The sequence below is a fragment of the Paracoccidioides lutzii genome, assembly GCF_000150705.2.
Source record: "Paracoccidioides lutzii Pb01 unplaced genomic scaffold supercont2.1, whole genome shotgun sequence".
NCBI classification, from domain to species: domain Eukaryota; kingdom Fungi; phylum Ascomycota; class Eurotiomycetes; order Onygenales; family Ajellomycetaceae; genus Paracoccidioides; species Paracoccidioides lutzii.
The window spans coordinates 1,708,624-1,730,897 of record NW_015440947.1 but is presented as its reverse complement, the minus strand read 5'-3'; the positions used below and the strand labels follow the sequence as shown (position 1 = coordinate 1,730,897).

The 22,274-nt window shown below is 46.6% G+C and overlaps 7 protein-coding genes across 7 annotated transcripts in view; 3 read left to right on the top strand and 4 right to left on the bottom strand.

The window, feature by feature from the left end:
* Positions 1-654: 654 nt before the first annotated feature.
* Positions 655-4,064, top strand: PAAG_00480 (DNA damage and replication checkpoint protein Rfx1; the record flags this gene model as incomplete). Its single annotated transcript, XM_015844033.1, has 4 exons — positions 655-913; positions 1,203-1,971; positions 2,028-2,345; positions 2,405-4,064. 4 exons carry the CDS (start codon positions 655-657, stop codon positions 4,062-4,064), a joined length of 3,006 nt encoding a protein of 1,001 aa, XP_015700368.1.
* Positions 4,065-6,010: 1,946 nt separating this feature from the next.
* On the bottom strand, positions 6,011-7,985 carry PAAG_00479 (hypothetical protein; the record flags this gene model as incomplete). The annotated part of the gene is made up of 5 exons (XM_015844032.1): positions 6,011-6,837; positions 6,927-7,341; positions 7,423-7,486; positions 7,576-7,718; positions 7,836-7,985. 5 exons carry the CDS (start codon positions 7,983-7,985, stop codon positions 6,011-6,013), a joined length of 1,599 nt encoding a protein of 532 aa, XP_015700367.1.
* Positions 7,986-8,958: 973 nt separating this feature from the next.
* On the bottom strand, positions 8,959-10,440 carry PAAG_00478 (DnaJ domain protein Psi; the record flags this gene model as incomplete). Its single annotated transcript, XM_002797893.1, has 4 exons — positions 8,959-9,252; positions 9,397-10,058; positions 10,173-10,240; positions 10,361-10,440. The coding sequence occupies 4 exons, from the start codon at positions 10,438-10,440 to the stop codon at positions 8,959-8,961; spliced, it is 1,104 nt and encodes a 367-aa protein (XP_002797939.1).
* A 1,212-nt stretch (positions 10,441-11,652) lies between these two features.
* PAAG_00477 (GTP-binding protein) lies at positions 11,653-13,195 on the bottom strand (the record flags this gene model as incomplete). The annotated part of the gene is made up of 7 exons (XM_002797892.2): positions 11,653-11,860; positions 11,948-12,112; positions 12,189-12,246; positions 12,336-12,481; positions 12,564-12,673; positions 12,752-13,073; positions 13,119-13,195. The coding sequence occupies 7 exons, from the start codon at positions 13,193-13,195 to the stop codon at positions 11,653-11,655; spliced, it is 1,086 nt and encodes a 361-aa protein (XP_002797938.1).
* A 763-nt stretch (positions 13,196-13,958) lies between these two features.
* PAAG_00476 (pre-mRNA-splicing factor cwc2) lies at positions 13,959-15,215 on the top strand (the record flags this gene model as incomplete). The annotated part of the gene is made up of 1 exon (XM_002797891.2): positions 13,959-15,215. One exon carries the CDS (start codon positions 13,959-13,961, stop codon positions 15,213-15,215), a length of 1,257 nt encoding a protein of 418 aa, XP_002797937.1.
* Positions 15,216-15,358: 143 nt separating this feature from the next.
* On the bottom strand, positions 15,359-20,552 carry PAAG_00475 (serine/threonine-protein kinase gcn2; the record flags this gene model as incomplete). Its single annotated transcript, XM_015844031.1, has 8 exons — positions 15,359-15,672; positions 15,728-16,172; positions 16,259-16,686; positions 16,751-17,753; positions 17,830-18,159; positions 18,221-18,420; positions 18,471-20,271; positions 20,355-20,552. 8 exons carry the CDS (start codon positions 20,550-20,552, stop codon positions 15,359-15,361), a joined length of 4,719 nt encoding a protein of 1,572 aa, XP_015700366.1.
* A 173-nt stretch (positions 20,553-20,725) lies between these two features.
* The window catches only part of PAAG_11112 (hypothetical protein), a gene marked incomplete at both ends in the record, with an annotated part of 3,015 nt that continues 1,466 nt past the window's right edge, over positions 20,726-22,274 (top strand). Inside the window, 3 exons of the mRNA XM_015846816.1 lie at positions 20,726-20,831; positions 21,124-21,309; positions 21,420-22,228. Of these exons, the coding sequence (XP_015703620.1) occupies positions 20,726-20,831; positions 21,124-21,309; positions 21,420-22,228 (1,101 nt within the window). The remainder of the gene's footprint in view (positions 20,832-21,123; positions 21,310-21,419; positions 22,229-22,274) is intronic.

The window sequence follows — 22,274 nt, the reverse complement described above, 5'->3', positions numbered from 1 at the left end:
GGAAAAGAGGGGGGGAAAGGGGGGTTAGTTTTGGTTGCTTGGTATTGGGGGTAGTTGGTTGGAAAGGTGGAATGATGGAATGGTTGGGAGGAGTTTTGAATGGTTGGAATGGTGGAATTGGTTGTTGGAAGGTTGGAAGGTCGGGACCGTTTTATGTAAAGAGGAAGCGGGCGGAACCTAGTAAGTAGAGCAGGTGGTAATGATATATATTGTCCATAACTAAACCAAACTCCTCCTGCTCGGGTGCAAGATTTGACCGAACCGACGTAACTAGTTGGCCTTCACTAATCCAGAGCGTGCTGCTGACTCAGCCAGTCGTGTGTGTTGTGTGTGTGCTCTTTTTCCCAATCCTGTGGCAGTTTCACGTGATGGAGTCATTTACCCGCGGGATTTTGGCCATTTGTGCAGGGTTGAGGAGCTGTTTACGGTGGTGTTTGCTGCGTTTTGACTTGTTTGCTCCACAAGGTTATTAATTAGAATGACTCTGCATATAATTAGTAACCCAACTAGTTAACGTTTGTTAACTAATATAGTTAAGTTAGTTAACTAACTATTAACTAACTTAACTATACTTCACTATTTGTTATCCTGCTCATTCACTGCCAGTTCACTAAAACTATAGTTAACTACAAGAAGCGCTGATATAAGCACACTATGCCCAAAGCAGCCACAACACACAAGCCTGGAGCCTCAGCGTTTCCCCATCAACAACCACATTTGTTTACAACACCAGCCCTCATCCTCCTGCACCGCACAACCTCCATCCACACCCGACAAGATGACAACCATGATAACACCGACTCCAGACAACAAGAACCCTCTAGCCTGATTAGCTTCGTCTACACACTCCCGCTGATTGCTCTCCTTAAGTTGATTCCGCCACAGTTACCTGCTCCCGGAATTGGCCTTCGCAGTACCTCGTTTGTCTGTTCCGGCCTCGTCTATTATCGTAACTAGTGTCCGCAAAGAATATCCTTAATTCCCAACCCATCGCTACCACGTGGGGTCCCACAGCAAACTGGCTGTCCGTTAGTAGTCAGTCAATAAGTTTTGAATATGGACCATCCAGACGTGGCTTCCGATATTGGTATGTATCTCCCGATGTCGGGCTGCTTGCTCCTGACCGGCTGCCCAGTGTTTGCGGAGTATTTTTCGTCGCAATTCTCGGCTAAATATATATTGCTTTGATACACTTGCCCCAGGACACCATCCTTTGCAAAACTCCAATATCTTGCCGCAGAACCCACAGCACCAGTCACGCACCCGCCCGAAAGCAGCAGAGTCATTGCGATCAAGCTCAAACATCACTGTGCCCAGAAGCAGTAGGCCCTCGAGATCGCGAGGTTCGACTGCAAGCATCCACTCCAACACCACCCAATCCCAATATCACCCTGACCATTATGTCCCCACGACATACCCATCCTATATGCAACCAGATAATGGCCCAAATCAGCAAATGTATCCTTCGAACCCAGAGGAGATGATTATCCGCTTTGGTGCCCAGCTGGCCAATACTTCTTCTCATCATGGTACTGCTCTTGACCCAATTGTCATTGACCCAAACTTGCAAGCATACGCTGCTGCTGCTGAAGCCCTCGTGTTCGAAACTAACTTCGCGTATCAAGGCCCCGACCTTCCAATCCATGGTCTCCCTATTCATGGCCCATCAGCAGAGCTACCCCCGAACGGTGTCCCGGGCGACGTTCATCCCGATCACAGCCACTACCCTGCCCTGTATGATGGCGTTGAGAATCAGATCCCAGACCATCTGATGCCCGATAACGAGGTCTCAGAATCTGGCTCCCGGAAGCGGAGAAGCACCACAACAACGCTCGCGAACGATAATGAGCTGCGTCGCTTGCTGCGTCAATATGATGGATATTCGTTGCGCCAGATGGCTGCTGAAGTGCAAAAGCATGACGGCGCGGGAGGAAAGGCCGAGAAAGTTAAACAGGTTTTTGCTATGATATGGTACACATTGGAAAGAAAACCGGGCTTTTGATCTAATACTGACCAAACTCACTTAGGTTAAGAGAGAACTGCCAGAAAAGCAAAAAATCTGTTCGTCGGGACCGCGTATACTGTTCTTACGCAGAACAGTGCGGCACTGAGAGAGTTTCCGTCCTGAACCCAGCTTCCTTTGGCAAACTTGTTCGCATCATTTTTCCAAATGTCCAAACTCGGCGACTGGGAGTCCGTGGGGAATCTAAATACCATTATGTTGATTTGTCCCTTCGAGAGCAGGATCGCAGACCTTCTGTAGATATTCTAGGTAACAGTGCTGGAGTTACTAGTGTTGCCCAGCAAAACGTTTCCAACAGCAACATCAATGGAGCCCAAGACAGGTGTGAATAGCTTCTTTATTTATTTTCTCTTTGATCAGTAGACTAACAAACCCTCACAGTGCCTCACAGCCCCAGGCTACAGTGACAAATCCACCACACTCAAACGGCACTACTTCCTCTGAACCTAATATTCAGGGTAACATCACTACAAACACTCTATTAAGCCATTTACAATCCTCAAATCTTGGGATGATGTCATCAGAAGATAAATCTCTTGTTGAGACTCATCAAGCGATAGATAACCTGCTTCACTTCAATCATCCAAATGAGCCTGAACCTGTGGAGAGCGCGCTCTTTAAGCTTCCCAGTATAAAGGGATACCTGCCCGCACATGCCGATAGTGCAAATGCTGAAGCTCTTGAAGCTCTATATCGCTCCCACTGCATATCAGTCATCGACAGCTTTCGCTTTTGTAAAGAGAAAAATTTCTTACGCCACTTTTCTTCCTTTCAAGGCACACTCACCGTTCCCGTTCACAAGGTCCTAACTCTCCCAGAGGTTGCTCCTTGGATTAGAGAATGTGATTGGCTGATGTACAAAAAGATGATTGCGTTTGTGGCACCCTTAACCACTCAGGTCGTCCCGGAGCCGGTGCTCAATGCTTTTAAGTCCATATCCAAAGGACTAGTTACATATGTCCAAAAGTCTATGAAATCTCATCCAGACCATGTGGCAGAGGCTAGACTCAGGCCGGCACGCGTATTCTGCCATCTCCTGAAGCGGATGTTAGACGTCAACCAGTCCGCGATTGCAGCCTCTGCATGGCTTTCTCATGCTGACAATAGAACGAGAATGTGGCAGGATTTCGTGTCGTATATTGACCCGGTCGAGATTGCTGCCAAAGCAAAAATCCCGTCTTGTTCCCTAGCAGGGGTAGTGAGTCTCATGAAACATCAGATAAAGGCATTGGTTGCTCCTGTCGAGGATAACGACGAATCCCCTGACGATGTGCAACTCTACGATGAGCAACTTGGGTTTCAGAAATTTTCCTATTCATCCTCGGATGAAGGCAAATACTCGCAATTCCCCGATCGATGGATCGCGTTCATTTTAAACCTGCCACTCCTCTTCCCCAATCATCGACCGCAGTGCATCATCGACAAGGCAGATGCCGTGTGGACGCTCTTGCTTCATGGACTTACTCTTGGTGGCGCACAGAGCTTCAGCGCGTGGTGGATGACCAAGGTGTTCTTTCTGGAGATGATGTGGTGGCAGGCTGAGAAGGCTGGATTCATGAGTTCCAACTCACAGGCGTTGCTGGAGTTGTCATTTGTACAGGGAGCTAGCTATGCTACAGCACCAGCGCCAGCACCAGTGCCTTCAGCCCAGCAGTCGCATACGGCACAACCGGGGACGGGGTCAGCTAATTCTGCTTCAAATTCATCAGCGCAGGGAGAGGGAGAAGGGTCAGCACAACTTACGAACATATCCCCGATAGCCCAGGCCAATGAAACTGCGTCGTCGGTGTCTCCAGCAGCTAGTTCTGGGAATGAAGAGAGTTCGATTACGGTTGAGAATGCGAATGGGAATGCGGATGCGAATGGGAATGCGAATGTGAATGCTAGTATTTCGCCTACTGGTGGTGCTAACTTGAACAACAACCATGACGATAGTGCGATTGATTTGGATGATGATCCTGCGTTGGTTACTGAAAGCAAATATGGAGATATCACAGCGTCTGATCCGGCTGACGAGGAGGGACAGGTTGTTGTTGTATAGGTACAACAACTTAGCTTGTCCTTTCTGGAGATATTTTCTTTTTTTTCATTTTTGTTTGTTTACGTGATTTACGATATCCGTTTTTATGCCCGGTTTGACTGCACCAACTTGTTTCCCCCGCTTTCGATGGTACATATAGCTCTGTGAACATGCACAATTTCTGTAAGATTTCCCCTACCTGTTTGCTTGTTTTGCATTCCTGTATTTTCTTGGCTTGCTTCGAATGTTGTACTGTCTTCACTCTCGCTTTGGGTTGATTCGAAGGAAAGGTCTTTGGAAAATTCAACAAACGAGACATCCCGACGTGGGGGACCCGGAGATTTTTGGGACTCGATACCAGATGATTCAAAACCACCCTTCCGTCAGCACCTTGTCAAGATGATTTTGTCCCAAAGCTTTCATTTCCCGTCAAATCTGTTGCTGGTCTTCTGTTATTTTGTGCCCCCCTTACTTCCGATACTCCTTGCTTTAGCAAGCTGGATTCTTACACCCACGGTAATTCATAATTTGCAAGCGTCTGGTTTTGATACTCTTGGTTGGTTTACTTTCTTTTCACGTTTAGCGGAGCTGCCTTTTCTTGCATAATTTCTCTCTGAATTATGACACGCTTGATATCCATGGTTCTGGGTTATGTTAATTTTTGTTTTCGTGCCGTACTCTATACACGTTCTTCGTCCTTTCCCTATTACCTTACCACCAAACTTACCCCTTTAACATGTCCCTGTCTTGTTTAATATGAATGCCCCTTCTATGTGTGTGTGTCCCATTTTTGCCTCATGCTGATGAAATAATGCCATCTGTCACTTTTTTCCTGTCTAATTTGTCCTGCTTCCTTTTTCACTTTTAAGTGTTTGCTGCTCGAATCTGCTCATATCACTTTAAGAGTTTTTATTCTAAGCCCCCCTAGTGCCCTTGAATGTTTTTATGTTTGGTATCTGTTTTCTTTTACTTTTTTCTCCTTTGCATATATCGACGCTTGCCCTGTGAACAGAAATACATCATGTCTTCACATGTTTACATCTTCCCATTTTGGAGCATCCTCCTTAGCTCCAGGGGGTTCTTTGTACTTGTCTGTCCTTGCTATACATGACTTTCCTAATTTCATGTACATGCCATTTGTTCTCTGGCTTTGTGGCTGGTTTGTTGCCCTGTTGGTGGGTTTGCAGTGTGTTTTTCTTGTCGTTTTTTTTGCTTGGGATCCCAAGAATATGTGGGTTGCCAAAGCATCGGCTTTCATTTTTAATTTTATGCACAAAGGAGTAAAAAAAAGAAGGATAATTGCCGGTGGTGTTTGTTGGCTTTTGATTCTTTTCCCCCTCATTTTTTGTTTCAAACATTTATTGCCTTTGTGTATGACGGATGAAACAACAGAAGTGGAGGGATGACTGGTGTTGGCAGGGTTGTTTTCAAACAGATGTATCTTACTACGGGTTCATTCTGTCCTCTACTTTCTAACGAGCAGGTACTGATACCTTTTCAGCCAGCGATGATATGAGTTGGCGGGTACGCACTTGATATGTATGTGTACAATGAGATGTCTGATTGAGACAAACTTTTTTACCCTCGGGTTCGTAGGGGCTGAGGTTTTTATTGCAACTTTTGTTCTGTGTGGGTTGAGATGGAGTAATCAAAGTCCATGTATTATCTGTAACGTGTAAAGATAGGAGAATGCGCCCTATTCAGTTTTAACAATTTCTCTTTTAAAAATTTGTGTATCGAGAGGAGAGCGAGTGTTTGTTCATAATATACATCTATAGATGATGGCTGCTTGGTCGAGCAGGAGACAATTTAATTGGGGGGGGGGGAAAGAAGGATAAATCTCTCGAAGAAAATGTATATACATACACACATCCTTTTTTAACTTGCCACTCTTCAACCGATACACGACTAACTCTGCCCTCGAATCCACCAAGATAACATCTCATCCTATTCTTTCCCAATGAAACTCACTCCCTCTTCTCCCTCCCTCCCCTCGAACCACGTTCCCTCCCCCACGCAACAGCCCCCAACTTCCCCACCACCCACAAAAACCCAAGAAACACCACAACCAATGTCCCTATCTCAATCCCCCACACATCCCCAGCACCTCGAATCTTCAACACTGGCACCGTAATCTTCTCAACCATCGAACCCGCACCTGCGCCCGCAACGCTCCCCTGCGCAGACGGGTCAGGGTGGAAATGGTAATACAGCGTGTTGGGCGCGAAGAGGTCATCCCAGCCCAGCCTCACTCTGTCAAAGGGGTTAAGCCCCATTTTCATACCTTCGTTCGCACATGCCCAGAAGACGACGGGCCAGGGCATGCTGATGTTTCGGTACCCGCTGGGGGAGGTGGGGAGGTAGCGGAGGTGTAAGGGGATGGAGATTTGCCAGGTATCCTTGTCGTTTGTGTTTCTCTTGTCGTTGCCTTTCGGCGTGGCCAGTTCGAGCAGTAAACTAGATCCCCAACGCTTCGTTAACCAGTCTGGGGCTTCGAGGTCTGTTTCACCGGCGATGGCGTGGAGGGAGACGAGGTTGTGTGAGTGTAGGAAGAGCGGGTCTTTGGTAGATAGTTGGTATTTATCGGCGAAGAGGGGGGAGGGGAGCGTTAGGTAGGTATACAGCGAGCATTCAGCCGAGGGGGGGAGACGCTCGGGTAGGGATGTTAGGGATGACCGGGGGAGGGACAGGTGGAGGGTTGGGTGGAGGCCTGTTGGCTTTGGGAAGGTGATTGTGTATTTTGAGGAGAGGGGGAGGGGGTGGTGGCGCGATGGGAAGGGAAAGAGGGTGGGATCTATTTATGTGTATCATAATATATGTCAGTAAGAGGGGTAGAAAAGGGGGACGCGGGTGGAGTGGTGGCTGAGACGATAAAATGCGTACTTAATTTCGTATCCTCGCCAACGACAGCCAGGAAACCTCCCACGGAGAGCTCATGTGGCTCTCTTGCATTTTTCATCGCTAATATCCCTACCTCTATTCTGCCCGTGCTTTTCTTGTGTTTATGTATTGTCTCCGACCATCCACCTTTCTGGGAAGTTTTGGACCAATATGCCGCCACTGAAAAGCTATGCGTGGAACTTTGATAGTCGATATCCAATGAATCCACGGAAAGCAGGGAGTTTGCATGCGATTGGCAGTTGGCATATGTATCTTCGTTGCGATCACCATACGCCGGGCAGAGCTTCTCCTGGATATACGTCACAAGCTCGTTAAGGGACGGGAGCAGTTGGTGGAATTGGAGAGACGGAGTTGAGGAGGATCTCACAGCTAAGACTGGCGGCGGTATGAATGACGTCTGCTTTTCCACAATTAATCAGGAAACTGCCGTTGGTTTTCCTTCTGGGTTGGTGTAGTTGAGGAGCAATGTCCCTTTTACCTCTGGGAGTTCGCATTTCAGGCCATCGTCAAACATCTTGCGTAGTAATGGACATAGGAGTGAACTGATTGGACTTCTTTTCAGAGTATAAGCACGGCTTCATAGAACTGGATACAGTAATGGTTCAAGTATGATCAAGAAATCAACACATACGAAGGGAGATCCTGGGAGATTGGCGAGTAGAAGACGTGCAGCCCTGGTGATACTCTGCTTGTAAATGGTGGTAGGGCGTCGTAAACATGGTCCGATGCCCAACGAATATGTAGCTCGTGGCATCGTTTTAGGACTTGCCAAAGCTGTAGTAGAAAACGAATTACTCAATTTATTAGTAACGAGATAGGACACAAAAATGTATCAACAATTCTTTTACTTATAGACATCTGCAATTGGTATGTGGAGAACGCTTAACTTACTTCCTGTGGGAGCTCATTGAAGCTGAATGTAGTTCTGTCCTCCCGGGGACCGTGTAGTGACCGGACAGTTATCGAGTCATTGTTCACGGTTATTTGCTCCGGGTCAAATTTCCCTTCAGCCTCATGAAGGAATGTTATTCTTTTTTTCATCTTTGAGGACTTGGGGGGATTGTGTTAAAATGCTGTCCGTTTCTTGTTCAATGTTCAGGTTGGAGCTGGAGAAGTGAGGTTGAGGCTGCGGGCCCGATTAGGAATGGCGCCAGTCAGCATCTATTAATAACTACGCCAGGCGAGTTCAGGTGTACAATGCAGCATCCCTATTATCTTATTAAATGTATATAATTGTTAACTAGTTAATTCAAGTGGTAACTAAGCTAAAAGCTTTTTCTTTTTCTTTTGGGCTTTTTTTTTTAACAATAAATAAATAAATAAATAAATAAATAAATAAATAAATAAATAAATGAATGAATGAATAATTTGTTCCAACATGAAAACGATCTTTCGTGCCCTTCCACGGGGAAAGAAAAGCAAAGGGGAGTGAGGGAGAACGAAAAAAAAAAAATAAAAATAAAAATAAAAAGGTACATCGAATCGAACCAAAGGAGGGATATGAAGTCACTTATACTCGTATAAGTTTTTGTTTTAAAAGCAACAATTGAGAGAAGATGAGGAACAGGAGGAAAAGAGGAACAGGTAGCAAAAGAGGCGTGAGGGGAGAAGCGTAAGTTAACATGCTTATTCGCATGCGAAAATAAATAACAATATCCCATACCCGTAGTTAATGCGGAACTCTATGCCATTAGCAGTTGACAAAGGAAAAAATTAAATTAAATTAAAAAAAAAAAAAAAAAAGGGTAAATCAAGAAAGCAAAACAGACGAAAAGATCAATAAGAATGGAGAGGGGAAGGAAAGAATCAAAGCGTATCCCACCACGCTCGTCACATCGTATGCGTACGTCAATTCTTTATCACCAAAACATAAACAGATATCCCCAATTTCATGATTCACACTCGAGGACGAGGAGTCCTCAAAATAAAAATAGAGGGCACAAAAACGGAAAACGGGACAATGACTAAGTCCGGATCCAATTCAATCGGCCTCTCCTCCCACCTCAACACCTTATTACAAGATCTCCTTCAACTTCGACTTCTGCGCCGCCGTCAACATCGTCGGGAACTTAACCTTAACTTTGACGATCATATCCCCGCGTTGCCCGGCAAATTTCGACTTGGGCATGCCTAGTGATGGAAAGCGCTCTTCGAAACCTGGCGATGTGGGCCCCGATCCTGATACACGGAGTTGCTTGCCGTCGATGGTGGTGACGGTGCGGCTCCAACCAGTCAGAGCTTCTTTTAGAGGGATTTCGATGACTGTGGTGAGATCGTCTCCGTCACGACTGAAGGTTGGGTGTTCTTTCTGATCGGGTGGGTTGAGGAGTTAGTAAATAAATAGAATAGTGTGAGGGGCCGCAGATAGGAAATATCGTAATTGACAGGACTAGTTGTGTGGGGGCTTATGGGTATGGGTGTGGGTATGGTTGTATTGTATGGGGAAACTCACCTCAGTAATGATGAAATGTAGATCCTGAGTCCCCCCCTCCTCCTGATCCCCGACACCCGCATACTTAATCTTACTCCCCGCTTTCAACCCAGGCTTAACATCAAACTCCAAAATCTTATCCTCGACGTGTCTCTTTCCCGTCACCTCATCAAACGTCTTCCTCTTAATCTTCATCCGCTTATGCACACCCTTAAACAACTCCTCCAATGTGAGCGGCAACGGCTTCTCCACAGTCGTAACCTCCGGCGTCGGCGGCCTGCGATGCGCCCCATTCGGAGCCGCGTTCCGTCTCGCCCCTCCACCAGCACCACCACCCCTCGCACCACCACCTAGACCACCCAGGAACGAAAACAGGTCGTCGTCGTCCATCCCCGCCCCGCCAGATCTGGCAAAGTTCGAAAAGATATCGTTTGGGTTGCTGAATCTGAAACCACCTGGTCCGCCGCTGGTGGAGAAGTGGAATGTTTGTGCGCCACCCGGCATACCTCCAAAGGCCTGGAAGCCGCCGGGCATCCCGCCGAAGGGCATGCCGCCTGGTCCGCCACCGCCGGCTCCGGGATGGGGCTCTGCTGTTCCCCCGCGCAGTAGGAATTCAAGGCCATATTGGTCGTAGACTTTTCGTTTTTCGGGGTCCGAAAGGACTTCGTATGCTTGGGATACCTCTTTGATTTTATAATTGTCAGCCATCTTTATGTTGTCCTTCTTTCTTTTTACTTTTTTTGGTGGTTTCTCTTAGAAGCCTCTTCTCGCTGGAGCTTGGGTGTTGAATGTATTACCTTTAAACTTCTCCCCGGCTGCTGGGTTATTCTTATTTTTATCTGGGTGGAATTTCAGTGCCGCTTTCCTGTAGTTGTTGTGCTTGAGAGTCAGCAGCAATGATCACCGAATTATCAAGCATGACGTATAGAAGGAACAGCTAAAACGGATGAAGGCATTAAAATGCTTGTAAGAAAGAAACGCTTACTTGTAGGCCTTCTTAATCTCATCCTGAGTAGCCGTTGGCGAAATGCTCAACGAGTCGTATAGTCTCGTCTCTACAACCATGTTGAGCTATAATAACTGATGACGAGTGAGGTTGTGGGTGGGGTGAGTATCGGTTTTTATACAGGAGGTGAGGCGGGGTATCGACCGAGTGGAAGAGCCCGGAACGAGAGACGGGAGAATGCAAGACGACTGGTCGAAAGGGAGGACTGTGAAAAGACTGATTGACGGTGTGGGCAGGCAGGCAGGTTTGTTTATATTCGTATATATGATTGGCTGTCTCCTGAGTGGCGGGAAGATGAGAGCAAGAGGAGTGTCATATAGGCCTATATTATGGGCCGTCCAGCGCTGAGTCTATACGAAGTTAGAGGGAAGAAAGGTGGAAAGCATAGAGGGGATAGGACTGACACAGCTACGACCGTGCGTAGACAATGTATAAACAAATGGGTGTTGTGTGCACTGTATATACTATCGTTGCGCTGTGAAGGTGTGGTGTAAAATAGGTGATTTGATGATGCCTTTGATGTTAGTCACACAAGTGGTTGGGTTTCTGCGTGGAATAATGTTGTTATTCAAGAAAGACAAAATACCCCAAAGGGGACTGTCCAAGCATGTCTCTGGGTTCGGGGCTTTGCTGTCGAATATACTGGCGAATCCTGTTGTTTTCTTCCAAGGGATTGTCTCCACCGAGGAAAACTCGTCTGATTTGTTCTTTTCTGTTCTTCAGCCGGGCCAGGAATTTGGTTGCATCATGACATGGGCTGACAACTCAATTCAGCGGAAGCTTCGAGAAGCTTCGACGTCAACGGGGGCTATCTGATCGTTGGATTCAGGGGTAGGTAAGATATATCTTTCCACTGCATCTAGAAGAAGAAATCTCCAACTGATCTTCCTCTTGACATCCTGCTGATCTTTTACGTCTGCTGTCTGTCTGTCTGTCTGGCCGATGTTGATGCTGATGTTAATAATAGACGGCGAATGTCTCTATTCTCGGCGGGCGGGGTCGACCCAGCCCTAATCAGAAGCCCTAATCGGCCCGATGCGGAGGATTCGCTGTCCAGCTGAACCTCAACCTCAAGCGAATTGAGGAATCTTTGTCTATGGTGATATGGAGAAGAGTTACGAAGTACCGTACATGAACACAATATGGATGTCAATATTTATTTTGCCTTGACGGTCAAGTTAACCAGCCAATTCATCCAATGGTTATTTGTGGCTGCAGCATCTATGAACCCGAAACCGCTTCAGACAGGTAACCATAATTTTGACTGATCCTCACTTCGTCGCTATCGACACCACATCCTCATCCGCAACTACATGCCCCAACCCCACCCGCTGCGGCACATGTCGCGCACTGGCGCCCCAAACCAACGCATACTTAAAATTATCCTTCAGCGTCCGATGGATCCGGTCACATACGTCCTCAATCGTAGCGTTGTTTCGGACAATTAGCGCCTCGGAAAAATCAGGGTCGACTCCCTTCCTGTTCATGTTCATTAACATTGTCCATCTTATTTCATCGCTTAAAGGCGACCAGGCAAGCAACGTGTATGTATAGGGGGTAACTTACCGTTTGGTGTATACCCGCATCAACTGCAGTTCCTTCCAGCACCGATCAACGACGTCTCGAATGCCCAGGTCTAGTTCGCAGCTCATGACGCACGTATTAGGCTCCCGTGCGAGCTTGTCGAGGAAATCGACACTGATGCTGTCTATTTTGTTGTAGACGTAGAGACTTTGGGGGGGGGCAGGTGGGTTAGAAGAACGAGATGTACAGGCCGTAGTGAAAAAGGATGCAAATGAATACTTACCATTTAATATATTTCCTATGGTCTTTCATAATCACATCGATGAAATCATCAACCGTGGCTAAGAGACGTAAAAAAATATCATATGGTCAGTTCTCCCAAGTCTCAAGAATTAGGAGAAGAGAAACCTGCATTTCAGGACGAACGAACCATTCTCATCTCGGACTAAAACTTCACAGTTCAAAATCTTGTAGTCTCGTAGAATGTTGTAGAGCATCTTCTCATCAAGCTTCTTAGGCGGCGACTGGAATGTGATTTTCATTCCACCTGCCTTTTTCACTTTTAAGTAGATATTGCTGTCAAAAAGATAGATATCCCACACATCAGCATATCTTTGAAAAATGTAAACTAGGAGCACCAGTTTAATGAACAGCTTACGGAGGGTCTCTATTCAACCGAATACCAACAGCCTCTAATTCAGCTTCCAGGAGAGCCCGTTGCTCAGCGCGTTTTGTAGCATCAAGTATCATCATGATTAGATCGCTAGTCTAAAAGTTGAGATTTGTTAGACGACCCACATAGGAATAACAAGGAACTAGAAGAAAAGAAGCCGGATACACTCATACCTTAGCCGCAGATATAACCTGCCTTCCCCTCCCCTTCCCTTCCGCAGCACCCTCAATAATACCCGGCAAATCGAGAATTTGAATTTCAGCACCCCCATACTCCAAAACTCCAGGGATCGCAGTGAGCGTGGTGAAAGAGTACGCTGCAACCTCGCTTTTTGTCTTGGTAATCTTTGATAAAAGGGTTGACTTGCCCACTGATGGGAATCCCACGAGTGATATTCGTGCATCGCCACTTTTGCTCACATCAAATCCTGAGCCACCACCAGATCCAGCTCCGGCGGTGGGCTCGAGAAGTTGTGCTCGCAATCGTGCGAGTTTTCTAGCGTTTTTGTGAGGGTTAGTCTACACGTTATGGACGATATACCCCTGTGGTTTTTGTAGCCTGTCGTATGGATAGAACGCAGATAAGCCGCCTCTATAGGATTTTACGATAAGACACATCTCATTTCAGGCTGCCTTGAGGTAATAGACTTGATTCTTGTTGTCTGGGGCAAAAGGTGTAAACGGGGAATTTTATCCCTAGGGAGGGCTTCACAGGATCAAATTGAACAGCGCCCCCAAGCAAAATGAACTGAGGATGAGATATAGCCTCCTGTATGCGAAACATACCCTTTGAGCAGACCTAGATGATACTCTAGAAAGCAACTTTGGTATTAACACTGTTCAAACTGAGAGGTAATTAATTAAGTGGAAATCTTTCACGAACCCGTCGCCTTATTCTCTGTTCAAAAAGAGTTAGCATCGTAGAATCTTCTGAGTTTGTCTCTAGATAGAGAAAAGTACTCACTCTGCGTCCTGCGCATTTCCTCCTCGATCCTATACAATACAAACACCGCCACTTAGATATGACCATAGAGCTCAGAGATTGAGGGGAGATTTTCAATGTCTCTCACTCTTTAATTTTCTCCGTGATGTTCACCATTTTGGAGGCTGGTCACCCCCTCTTGGGTGTAAAAGAACTCCTAAAGAAACGAAAATAATGATATATTTTTAGAAGAAGATGGATCTTGAGAAAAGGAAGTTCTCCAGCACAACTAAAATGTAAGCAGTACATTGATATCGCTTCTCCCTAGTTTTGACTTCCGCCCGCTGGTAGAACAGGGTAACTGTGATTACGTAATCTATATTTTATCTCTTCCAGCTCTTTACGACCAAGAGCATCGTCAACAACTTCATCAAGGAACACACCAGCTCCCTTCCAGCCATGGCAGAAGTAGTTTCCATACAAAGTCCTACAGCTCCCTCCGCCTCCGCCTCCCCCTCACCGGACACAGCGACACAAGGAGGAGAAGTTTCTGCTCCCTCCACTGAACTCTCCCTCTCCAATGCCGCAGACACCTCTCTTTCAGCTACCACCACAGACCAAGCAGACCCCGAAAAGAAAACAAAAAAGATAATCCGCCGAAAACGAAGGCCAGCTCGTCCACAAGTCGATCCAGCCACAGTAAAATCCGAACCTCCTCCCCAAACAGGCACAATCTTCAACATCTGGTATAACAAATGGTCCGGTGGCGATCGGGAGGACAAATACCTCGCAAAACACCATGCGCCCTCGCGCTGCAACATCGCCCGTGACAGCGGATATACACGCGCCGATAAAGTCGCCGGCTCATACTTTTGTCTCTTCTTCGCGCGGGGGTTATGTCCCAAGGGTCATGAGTGTGAATTTCTACATCGCCTGCCAGGCCTGCATGACCTGTTTAACCCCAACGTCGACTGCTTTGGACGCGACAAACACAGCGATTACAGAGATGACATGGGCGGCATTGGCAGCTTCATGCGGCAGAACAGAACGCTGTATGTCGGCCGCATACACGTTACGGATGACATTGAGGAAGTTGTTGCGAGGCACTTCGCGGAGTGGGGGCAGATGGAGCGGATTCGGGTGCTGAATTCTCGAGGGGTGGCGTTTGTGACGTATACAAACGAGGCGAATTCTCAATTTGCTAAGGAGGCGATGGCGCACCAGAGTCTGGATCATAATGAGGTGCTGAATGTGCGGTGGGCGACGGTTGATCCCAATCCGTTGGCGCAGAAGAGGGATGCGCAGCGCATTGAGGAGCAGGCTGCGGAGGCGGTGAGGAAGGCCTTACCTGCGGAATTTGTAGCGGAGTTGGAAGGGAGGGATCCTGAGGCTAAGAAGCGGAAGAAGATTCAGGGGAGCTTTGGACTTAGTGGCTATGAGCCGCCTGATGAGGTTTGGTATGCACATACGAGACTGCTGGAGCAAGCTGGCGAGACGCAGCAACTTGAAGCTCCAGCGGAGACTCGTTTGATCGGAAATGCCCCAGCAGTGAAACCGCAGCAGTCCGAGGGAAGTGGAGGCGGAGGTGGTATATTGTCTGGGTCAACTCTAAGTGCATTAAATGGGTTTACGGGGGGGAGTTTTACGACCAAACCATCTGCTCCAGCTTCCAGTGGTCCATTGGTAGCTTATGATAGTGATGACGATAGCGACTGATATATTAATTTTGCAGGTTAGACTTTTGCAAATCCTTACTTGTACAATAGTATTTCTTATGGTCCAGAAAAAAATCAAATAATATTGGTATCATGAAACCCATACATGCAAGTTCATATTCATGTATTTATCTTTCATCTGGCTCATTTCTCATTACTGCGTGAGAGATCATAGTAGATACAACTACCAGTACGATAGTTGTAAATGAACGCATTCCGATAATTCTCTTTCCCATCTTGAGGATCTCGCCGTTCGTTAGCGAGGTCATTAAGCAATTCATGGAGCTGGGCCATATATTTCCTCTCCGTCAACGGCCCGTTCTGAATAACAGCACGCCAGCTATCAGCGTCTGAAAGGCGCGTATGCCGTAGGACCTCCAAAACTTCGTCTCGGGTATCAATTGCCGCAATAGGCCCTTCGAGCGCTCTGTCCATCACGTTACGAGATTCACGAATGGCTAGAAATACTGTCAGACGTCAATCAAGCAACGGAAGGGGATAGAATATGTTTACCAGTTTCAATGATGTTTCGCCTATTTGTTTTCTTATTCCGGTGCAACGCTGTCAAAATCCTTACATCTGGATCTTTTTCTCTGGTCGAAAAGCTGCACTCTTGGTGGTTCAGATGCTTTAGCGGTTTTCCAGTGCCCGTTTGATGCTCGCGCTGATTACGCGCACCGATTTCGCCTCGAAGCCATCCCGCCAACTCAGAGCTTCTCACTTCAAACTCTTCTTTAGTGCTGATATTTTTAACCTTCAAACCTCTCTCCATGCTGTCCTGCTTGACGATCACGACCCAGCTGTGACTGTCATTTCTGTACCGTGAGAGGATTTCTTCCAGAGAGGAGGTGTCGACGGAAAGTTCAGCACTAATCCCATGTGCCCAAAGTTCTTGAATGACTCCAACACCAACGGTGCGAAGGACCGTTGCGTCGAAGCTAGCAACAAGGACATCACACTAGTTATTATTCCAGTCAGAATTAACAAAGTCAAGAATCCGAGAAAGACCACAAAAAAAAATTTAAACTAAACAGACCAACTTACCCGTCTCGACCGCCAAATTCCACTAATCTCTGCCTCTGCGTGTTTGAGGAAAGCTTTATTTGACCCTTTCAAATGGTTTGACATTGACAGACATAACTTTTCCCATCCAAGGTTGAATCCCACGGCATGACGCTGGGTACCATACAGAACTTTAGGGTGGAATTCTTGAATGAGACTGTCATATCTTCCCCCGGCTGCAAATACATCTCGCCTCTTTGTGTCAGAAACACACTGGAAGAGAATACTCCCCCGGAAAAATTTGTCGTTAAGGCTACTCAGGGGGTTCACGTAGATCTTTCTCTTAACGTGAAACCCTTTTAAATACGATACCACCGCGTTTAAGCGAGCGAATATGGGAGCGAGACGGTCTGCATACTCCGTTCCCTCCATAATTGCAAGAAGTCGTTTTAAGGCTTTATCTGGACTATCTATTTCAAAGGCATCAGCAAGAAAGTCATTCATCTAATTAATGGTTGGCATATGGTCACAAACCTCGAAAGTCGAACCGGGAAAGATCATCAATAGACGTAGAGGCGATTCCGACAGTTGGAGAGCGAAGTTCACTGCGAATCTTCTGCATTGTGTATGGTCCAACGTTCAACTTGCTAAGAATTTCCTTCACGACTGGTTTTTGCTGAGGACTGATTCGACAGAATGCCATAATCGCGTCCAAGAGATCCGAGTGATTGATGTGAAAACACATTGGCACAGACCGCAGAGACGGAAACTCATTCAGAATTTCGTCCATGACTTTCATGACCTCTGCCTCCTTTAACGTCAAATCTAGCGTGTTGTGAGATATCATGTCAAAGTCGACTTCTTGGTGGCAACGAGGCGCCCCTCCGTGTATGGACTCGCGGTAGACCGTTCCAAAAGTGAAAGTCTTCTCAATGGACGAGTCTAATCTAGAAATGGAACGTGCGTTTGGAAGAGTAAGATCGTATGGCAGTTGAACTAGGTTCCCTGCAGGATCCAAAAGGCGAACAACACCGGAAGGGTAGTGCTCAGAGCGTGGAAATAACAAACTCCTCGTCGTCTCCACCGCCCCGTGCTTACGAAATATCGATGTCAATTTTTCCTTAACCAAGCTATGAAGCAATACCTCAGAGACTGGTGGTGTCCTACGAGAATCCATATCCCATGCGATATCTTCAAATTTTCTGGGGCGTTGGGAGAAAATGGCTGATAGGATTTTCTTGTAGTCCGGAGAGTTAGGGTCTGACAAAATTCCCATAATGGCTTTTCGAAACATTTCTTCTTCAACTTGCAGAGGAATTTTCCCACTCTGGAGAAGCTCTGCTGCTGTCGGTCGTTCACTTGGACGATGGCTCAACAGGGATTCAATTATTTCACCTTGTACAGCCTTCTCAGGCAACTCAAAAGTTGCTGGAAGAGTGTGGACCTTTTCCCTAACTGCTTTTAAGGTGTGATCACGCTCCATGGCCGTCTTGAGAGGATGGCACATTTCGAAGAATATTATACCAAAAGAGTACATCTACTCATATCAGCATCGAATGACTCCATTTAGGTATAATTGAAGGGTACAACACCGACTCGAAAAAACCACTTACGTCAACCTTCTCATTGTAATGGTCAACTGACACAGATTTCATTTCTGGAGCGACATAATACGTGGTTCCAATACTCCGGGTATACTCGCCTCCGATATCTGTGGTGTTGGATGACCTAAATGCTGTTGTGAATTGACCGGTTGTAGCCAGACCGAAGTCGCCGATACGGGGATTATTCGCAATATCAATAAATATATTATCTGGCTTTAGATCCCTGTGAATTATACCATGACTATGGATATGGCTTAGCCCATCCAAGATCTGCCGAAATAATCTCCAAGAGGACTCAATATCGTCATGTAATCCGTTCCTGATTAAATCGCGAAGTGTCTAGTAAAACGGGGTTAGATCGTTGCTTTCATTATTCTCCAATTAGCGGTGGGGGACTTACGTGCTTCTCACAGTATTCCATCTGAATATAAAGAGTAGTGGTAACTTGTTGAAACGATGATCCGGACGTCCGCCGTTCGATGTTTTGTCCCTCATCTGCTTTCGATGAGCTTTGTTGCCTTTGGTTCCCGAATTGCTCCGAATCCGCTTCAGCATCAGCCTGTTCATCGCTATCATATCCGAACTCGATCTCAGGATATCCTTTTGAGCTTATAAAGTCAAGTCCGCTTGTGCTATATCCAAAACTCCACGCCGTTCCCCAGAGTGATGCGAATTTTCCTCGGTAGACGATACCGCCTCCTCATCAGCAGTACTATAGTCTCGCTCGAGCCAGGCAGTGAAATAACGGACAACATATGGATGATTGAGCCTGGAGAGCAACATAATTTCGGATAACGTGTGCTTCAGGGCAATTCCAGATTTGGAAGATATCTTCTTGATCGCGTAAAATCCTCCATCAAGCTTATTGCGTGCCTTCACCACTTGACCGAAGCCTCCCTTGCCCAAACGCCCGGCTTCATCAAAATCCTGTCCATACCGAGAAAACGAAGGCAAGACCCCATGAGAATCAAGCCTGGTCTGCCGTTGTAAAGGCTGTGAATTAGATGCTACAGACACGTCCACGAACGGGGCATCACTTCGAAAGAATTCGAAAGGTTTGATCTGAAACGCGGTTGGGCGTTTTTTGGGGTCAGGTTTGAAAATCTCCCTGAGAATTTCCTCTAAAGGAGTGGAAAGGTCTATCGCGTTCATCAGTGCATTTGCAGATGTATACCGCTGCATCACGTCCTTGCCAAAACTCATCTGGAGAAAAACTATTCCCAAATCCCACACATCAGTTTTGGTGCTCGGACTCGAACCTTCCTGTGTGAGTTCTGGTGGTATCCAGAACGGAGATTGCGAGGAAGCAAGGGTTCGTTTCGCTCCAGATGGGACTGGCAGAGATTCCTCTACGCCACTCAGGAGCTTGACTACGGTGCTGCTGCTCCGGTTTCTGAATAATAGCACTCTTCCACTGTGAACATTGCCGTGGACGATTCCATGTCGATGATAGAACTCTACCGCCTCAAGTAATTGGATCATCCAGGCCCTGGTAGTGTTATCAGCCACGCTCCCGACAATATCAAGGAGCTCTGAGAGCGACCCTTTGTTGGCATACTCGAAAAGGGTGTATATATGCCAGGTGCTCTCATGGGAAGCCTCTGTATCGAGGGAACGATATATCTTAAACCCAATAAAATCAACTAGGTTCGGATGTCTAAGTCGTTTTAGGATTTCGAGCTTCTCTTCGCAAGACCTTATTTCTTGACGAAGGTCACGGTGGCCTGCGTCCTTCTCACGAAGAAATAACTCCTTGAGGACGAGCAATGGGGCACGAAATCCATCGCCAGAAGCTCGGGGCCGCACCGTAAATGTCTCCTTGTGCGGGGAGCTTCCAATCAGCATCTTCCCGACCACCGACCGGAAGTTAATGAGTCGTCCATTGGAGTCGTTCATTACCAACGGAGGTTCGAACGAGACGGCACCAGAACTATCCTCAGATGGGCTAAGTGATTCAACTCCCTCAAGCATTCCCTTACTTCTCCGCCGCGAAAATTGTTCTTTGGCTCTTTGCTTCTGCTTGATTTTGCTCTCGAGTAGTATTTGTAAAGCTTTTTCTTCTTCCGCAGCGGCTTGTTCCTGCTTCCTCAGCTCTTCTTTCTTTCGTTCCTCGGCCTGCTGGATTGCTGCGGCTTCTTGGACTATACGTTCCTCTTCTAGACTTGGAATATCTTTGTCCTCGGCTTGAGACAATGCGACATCTTCAAGAATATTCTGGATTGATAATGCAAGTTCGTAAATCATTTCCGACCCAAGGAGAGTCTTCGGTTTCGTCTCAATAACATCCATGATCCTAGATTTGGCTCCCTTCCGCAGGTCATCGAGGCCTTTGATGGCCAAGTTCGGGACTGTTTTTGGATATGTGGCAGGTAACGAAACGAACAAATCAACTCGCACATCCGGGTCGGAGGACGCCCTTAGACATAATTTGAAGGATACTTCAGACGCTTGCTAGTTACCAGAACATGAGTACATCATTCACGTATATCTATGTATAGTCGTAAAACCAAACACATATGCAGTACCGTACTTACATGCCAAGCTGCTTCTCGAACTTCTACATCGTCAAAGTCCGTTGAGTAGATTGAGCGCAAGGCATCTGCCTCATTCTTATGAATTTCTTTGTAATTAGTGGCAGGGAGGGCACCGGGGGTATCAGAAAGAATATCCTTTTGCTCTACTTTTAGAGCGCCGTTCTTGTGGACATTGCTTTTCTTATGTTTGTGAGGCATGGCGGGCTTTATATATGAACGTAGCGTGCATTAGAAGGTGATCGTGATGCCTGTTGCTACCCGGTAAAAGTAAGCAACTAAGATGCAGCCGAAGCTGCAGCCCTCTACCTAGACATGGTTAAGATAGGGAATAAATTGTAGGATTAAGATGAAGATGATGTTGTCGCAGAAATATGAAGGCGAGCGCAGGTACATCGTCTGATACATCTTGCGATGTGTCGCTAGGAAGGCGATCTGCTGGAACAACATTTTTCCGTTGCATAACCGGCCAACCAAAATGTATGTACCATGTACCAGGTGAAAAGAATCAGCAGGGTGTTCAGGATGGCCTTTGAATAACAACTGGCACATAAGCCTTGCAATTTTCACTTAATTGCAATCTCATACTACAGCACATACAGCATAGTTGTCCAGTCCAGATAAAGTCGCTGTGGCTGATAACTGTGGCTGGTGAATTAGTTTTCTACGCTAGACCCAAACAGCAAACGGTGTGGCATTTTCCGCGCTTGACGCGCAAGCTGGCGTTAGGTGACGTCGGAGTAAACAAACCACTTCAACATCTCTTGAATAGTACAAGTCACTGCCGGCCATGCCTATCTCCGTGCCATTGAAAAGGATATCGCACCAAAATGGGCTCCTGATATTTTGATTTTAAGCTTGATTTTACCTTGTTTCAAGCGACATTCAGCTAACTATTTAGCAAATATGTTGGGGTGGCTGTCTGGTTCAGGACGCGGTGAATACACGGGCTTTACAGGTATGCTGCGCTATCACACCGCTTCTATACCGTCTCCTATTAAAGGGGGGAATGTTTATGTCTCTAGTTGTTAATTACTACCTGCTAATTATCTTCTCTACTCTCATTAGAAGATTCTAAAGTCCAGGATGCCCCCGAAACCCCAGCCCCTGTCTTTGCCTTTCGAGCTTTTAAAAGCGCCTTTGTAGGCACCCCAGGCCCCGATGCAACCGACGATGAACTTACTGTTCCCATAAAAACATTGAAACCTGCCATTCATCGCAAGAGCATCGATATACATGTACCACCAAAACAAGAAAAGCCTTCCCCAATAGATATGCAGCCATCACTCCCTCAGCCGGATGAACTTACACAACCTATGGCATCGCCCACAAAGAGCATTCTTCTCACGCCAGGAACCGCCTCTACGCGACGGAAGACAGTGTCATTTGGTGAAGGGGTGGTGGATAATGAACGAAAAAGGTCCCCTTTCGAATCCACGGCCTATAACGGCAATATCAGCGGACAATGGACATGTAAACAACATGTAGGAAATGGAAGAAATCGAAGTAAACTCACTCAATCGCTCATAGAAGCTCGGGGACAGAAATTAAGTAACGAAAAGAAACTGAATGAAAATGACGAGCTCTTCGATATTGTTATTCGAAAAGATCCCACGCGGGTTAAGGAGGTCTTCCAATCGGGTAAAACAGAACATGACGAGGAAGACGAAGACGAAGATGACTCAACGACAAACCTTAACGAACCCCGTTCACAATCGGGAATATACTGGAAGTCTGAATTCGACAGTTATAGAGCTAGGACTGATCGCGAGATTAAAAAACTCATTGAATATAGATCTGTCGCGAAGTCCTACGCGAAGAAAAAAGAGTTGGAAATGCGGCGTTTGTCTGATAAGTTGAAACGAGAAGAAGCCAAAGTTGCTGAAATGGAGCTCCATGTTTCCAAACTTGCAGCTGGAATGG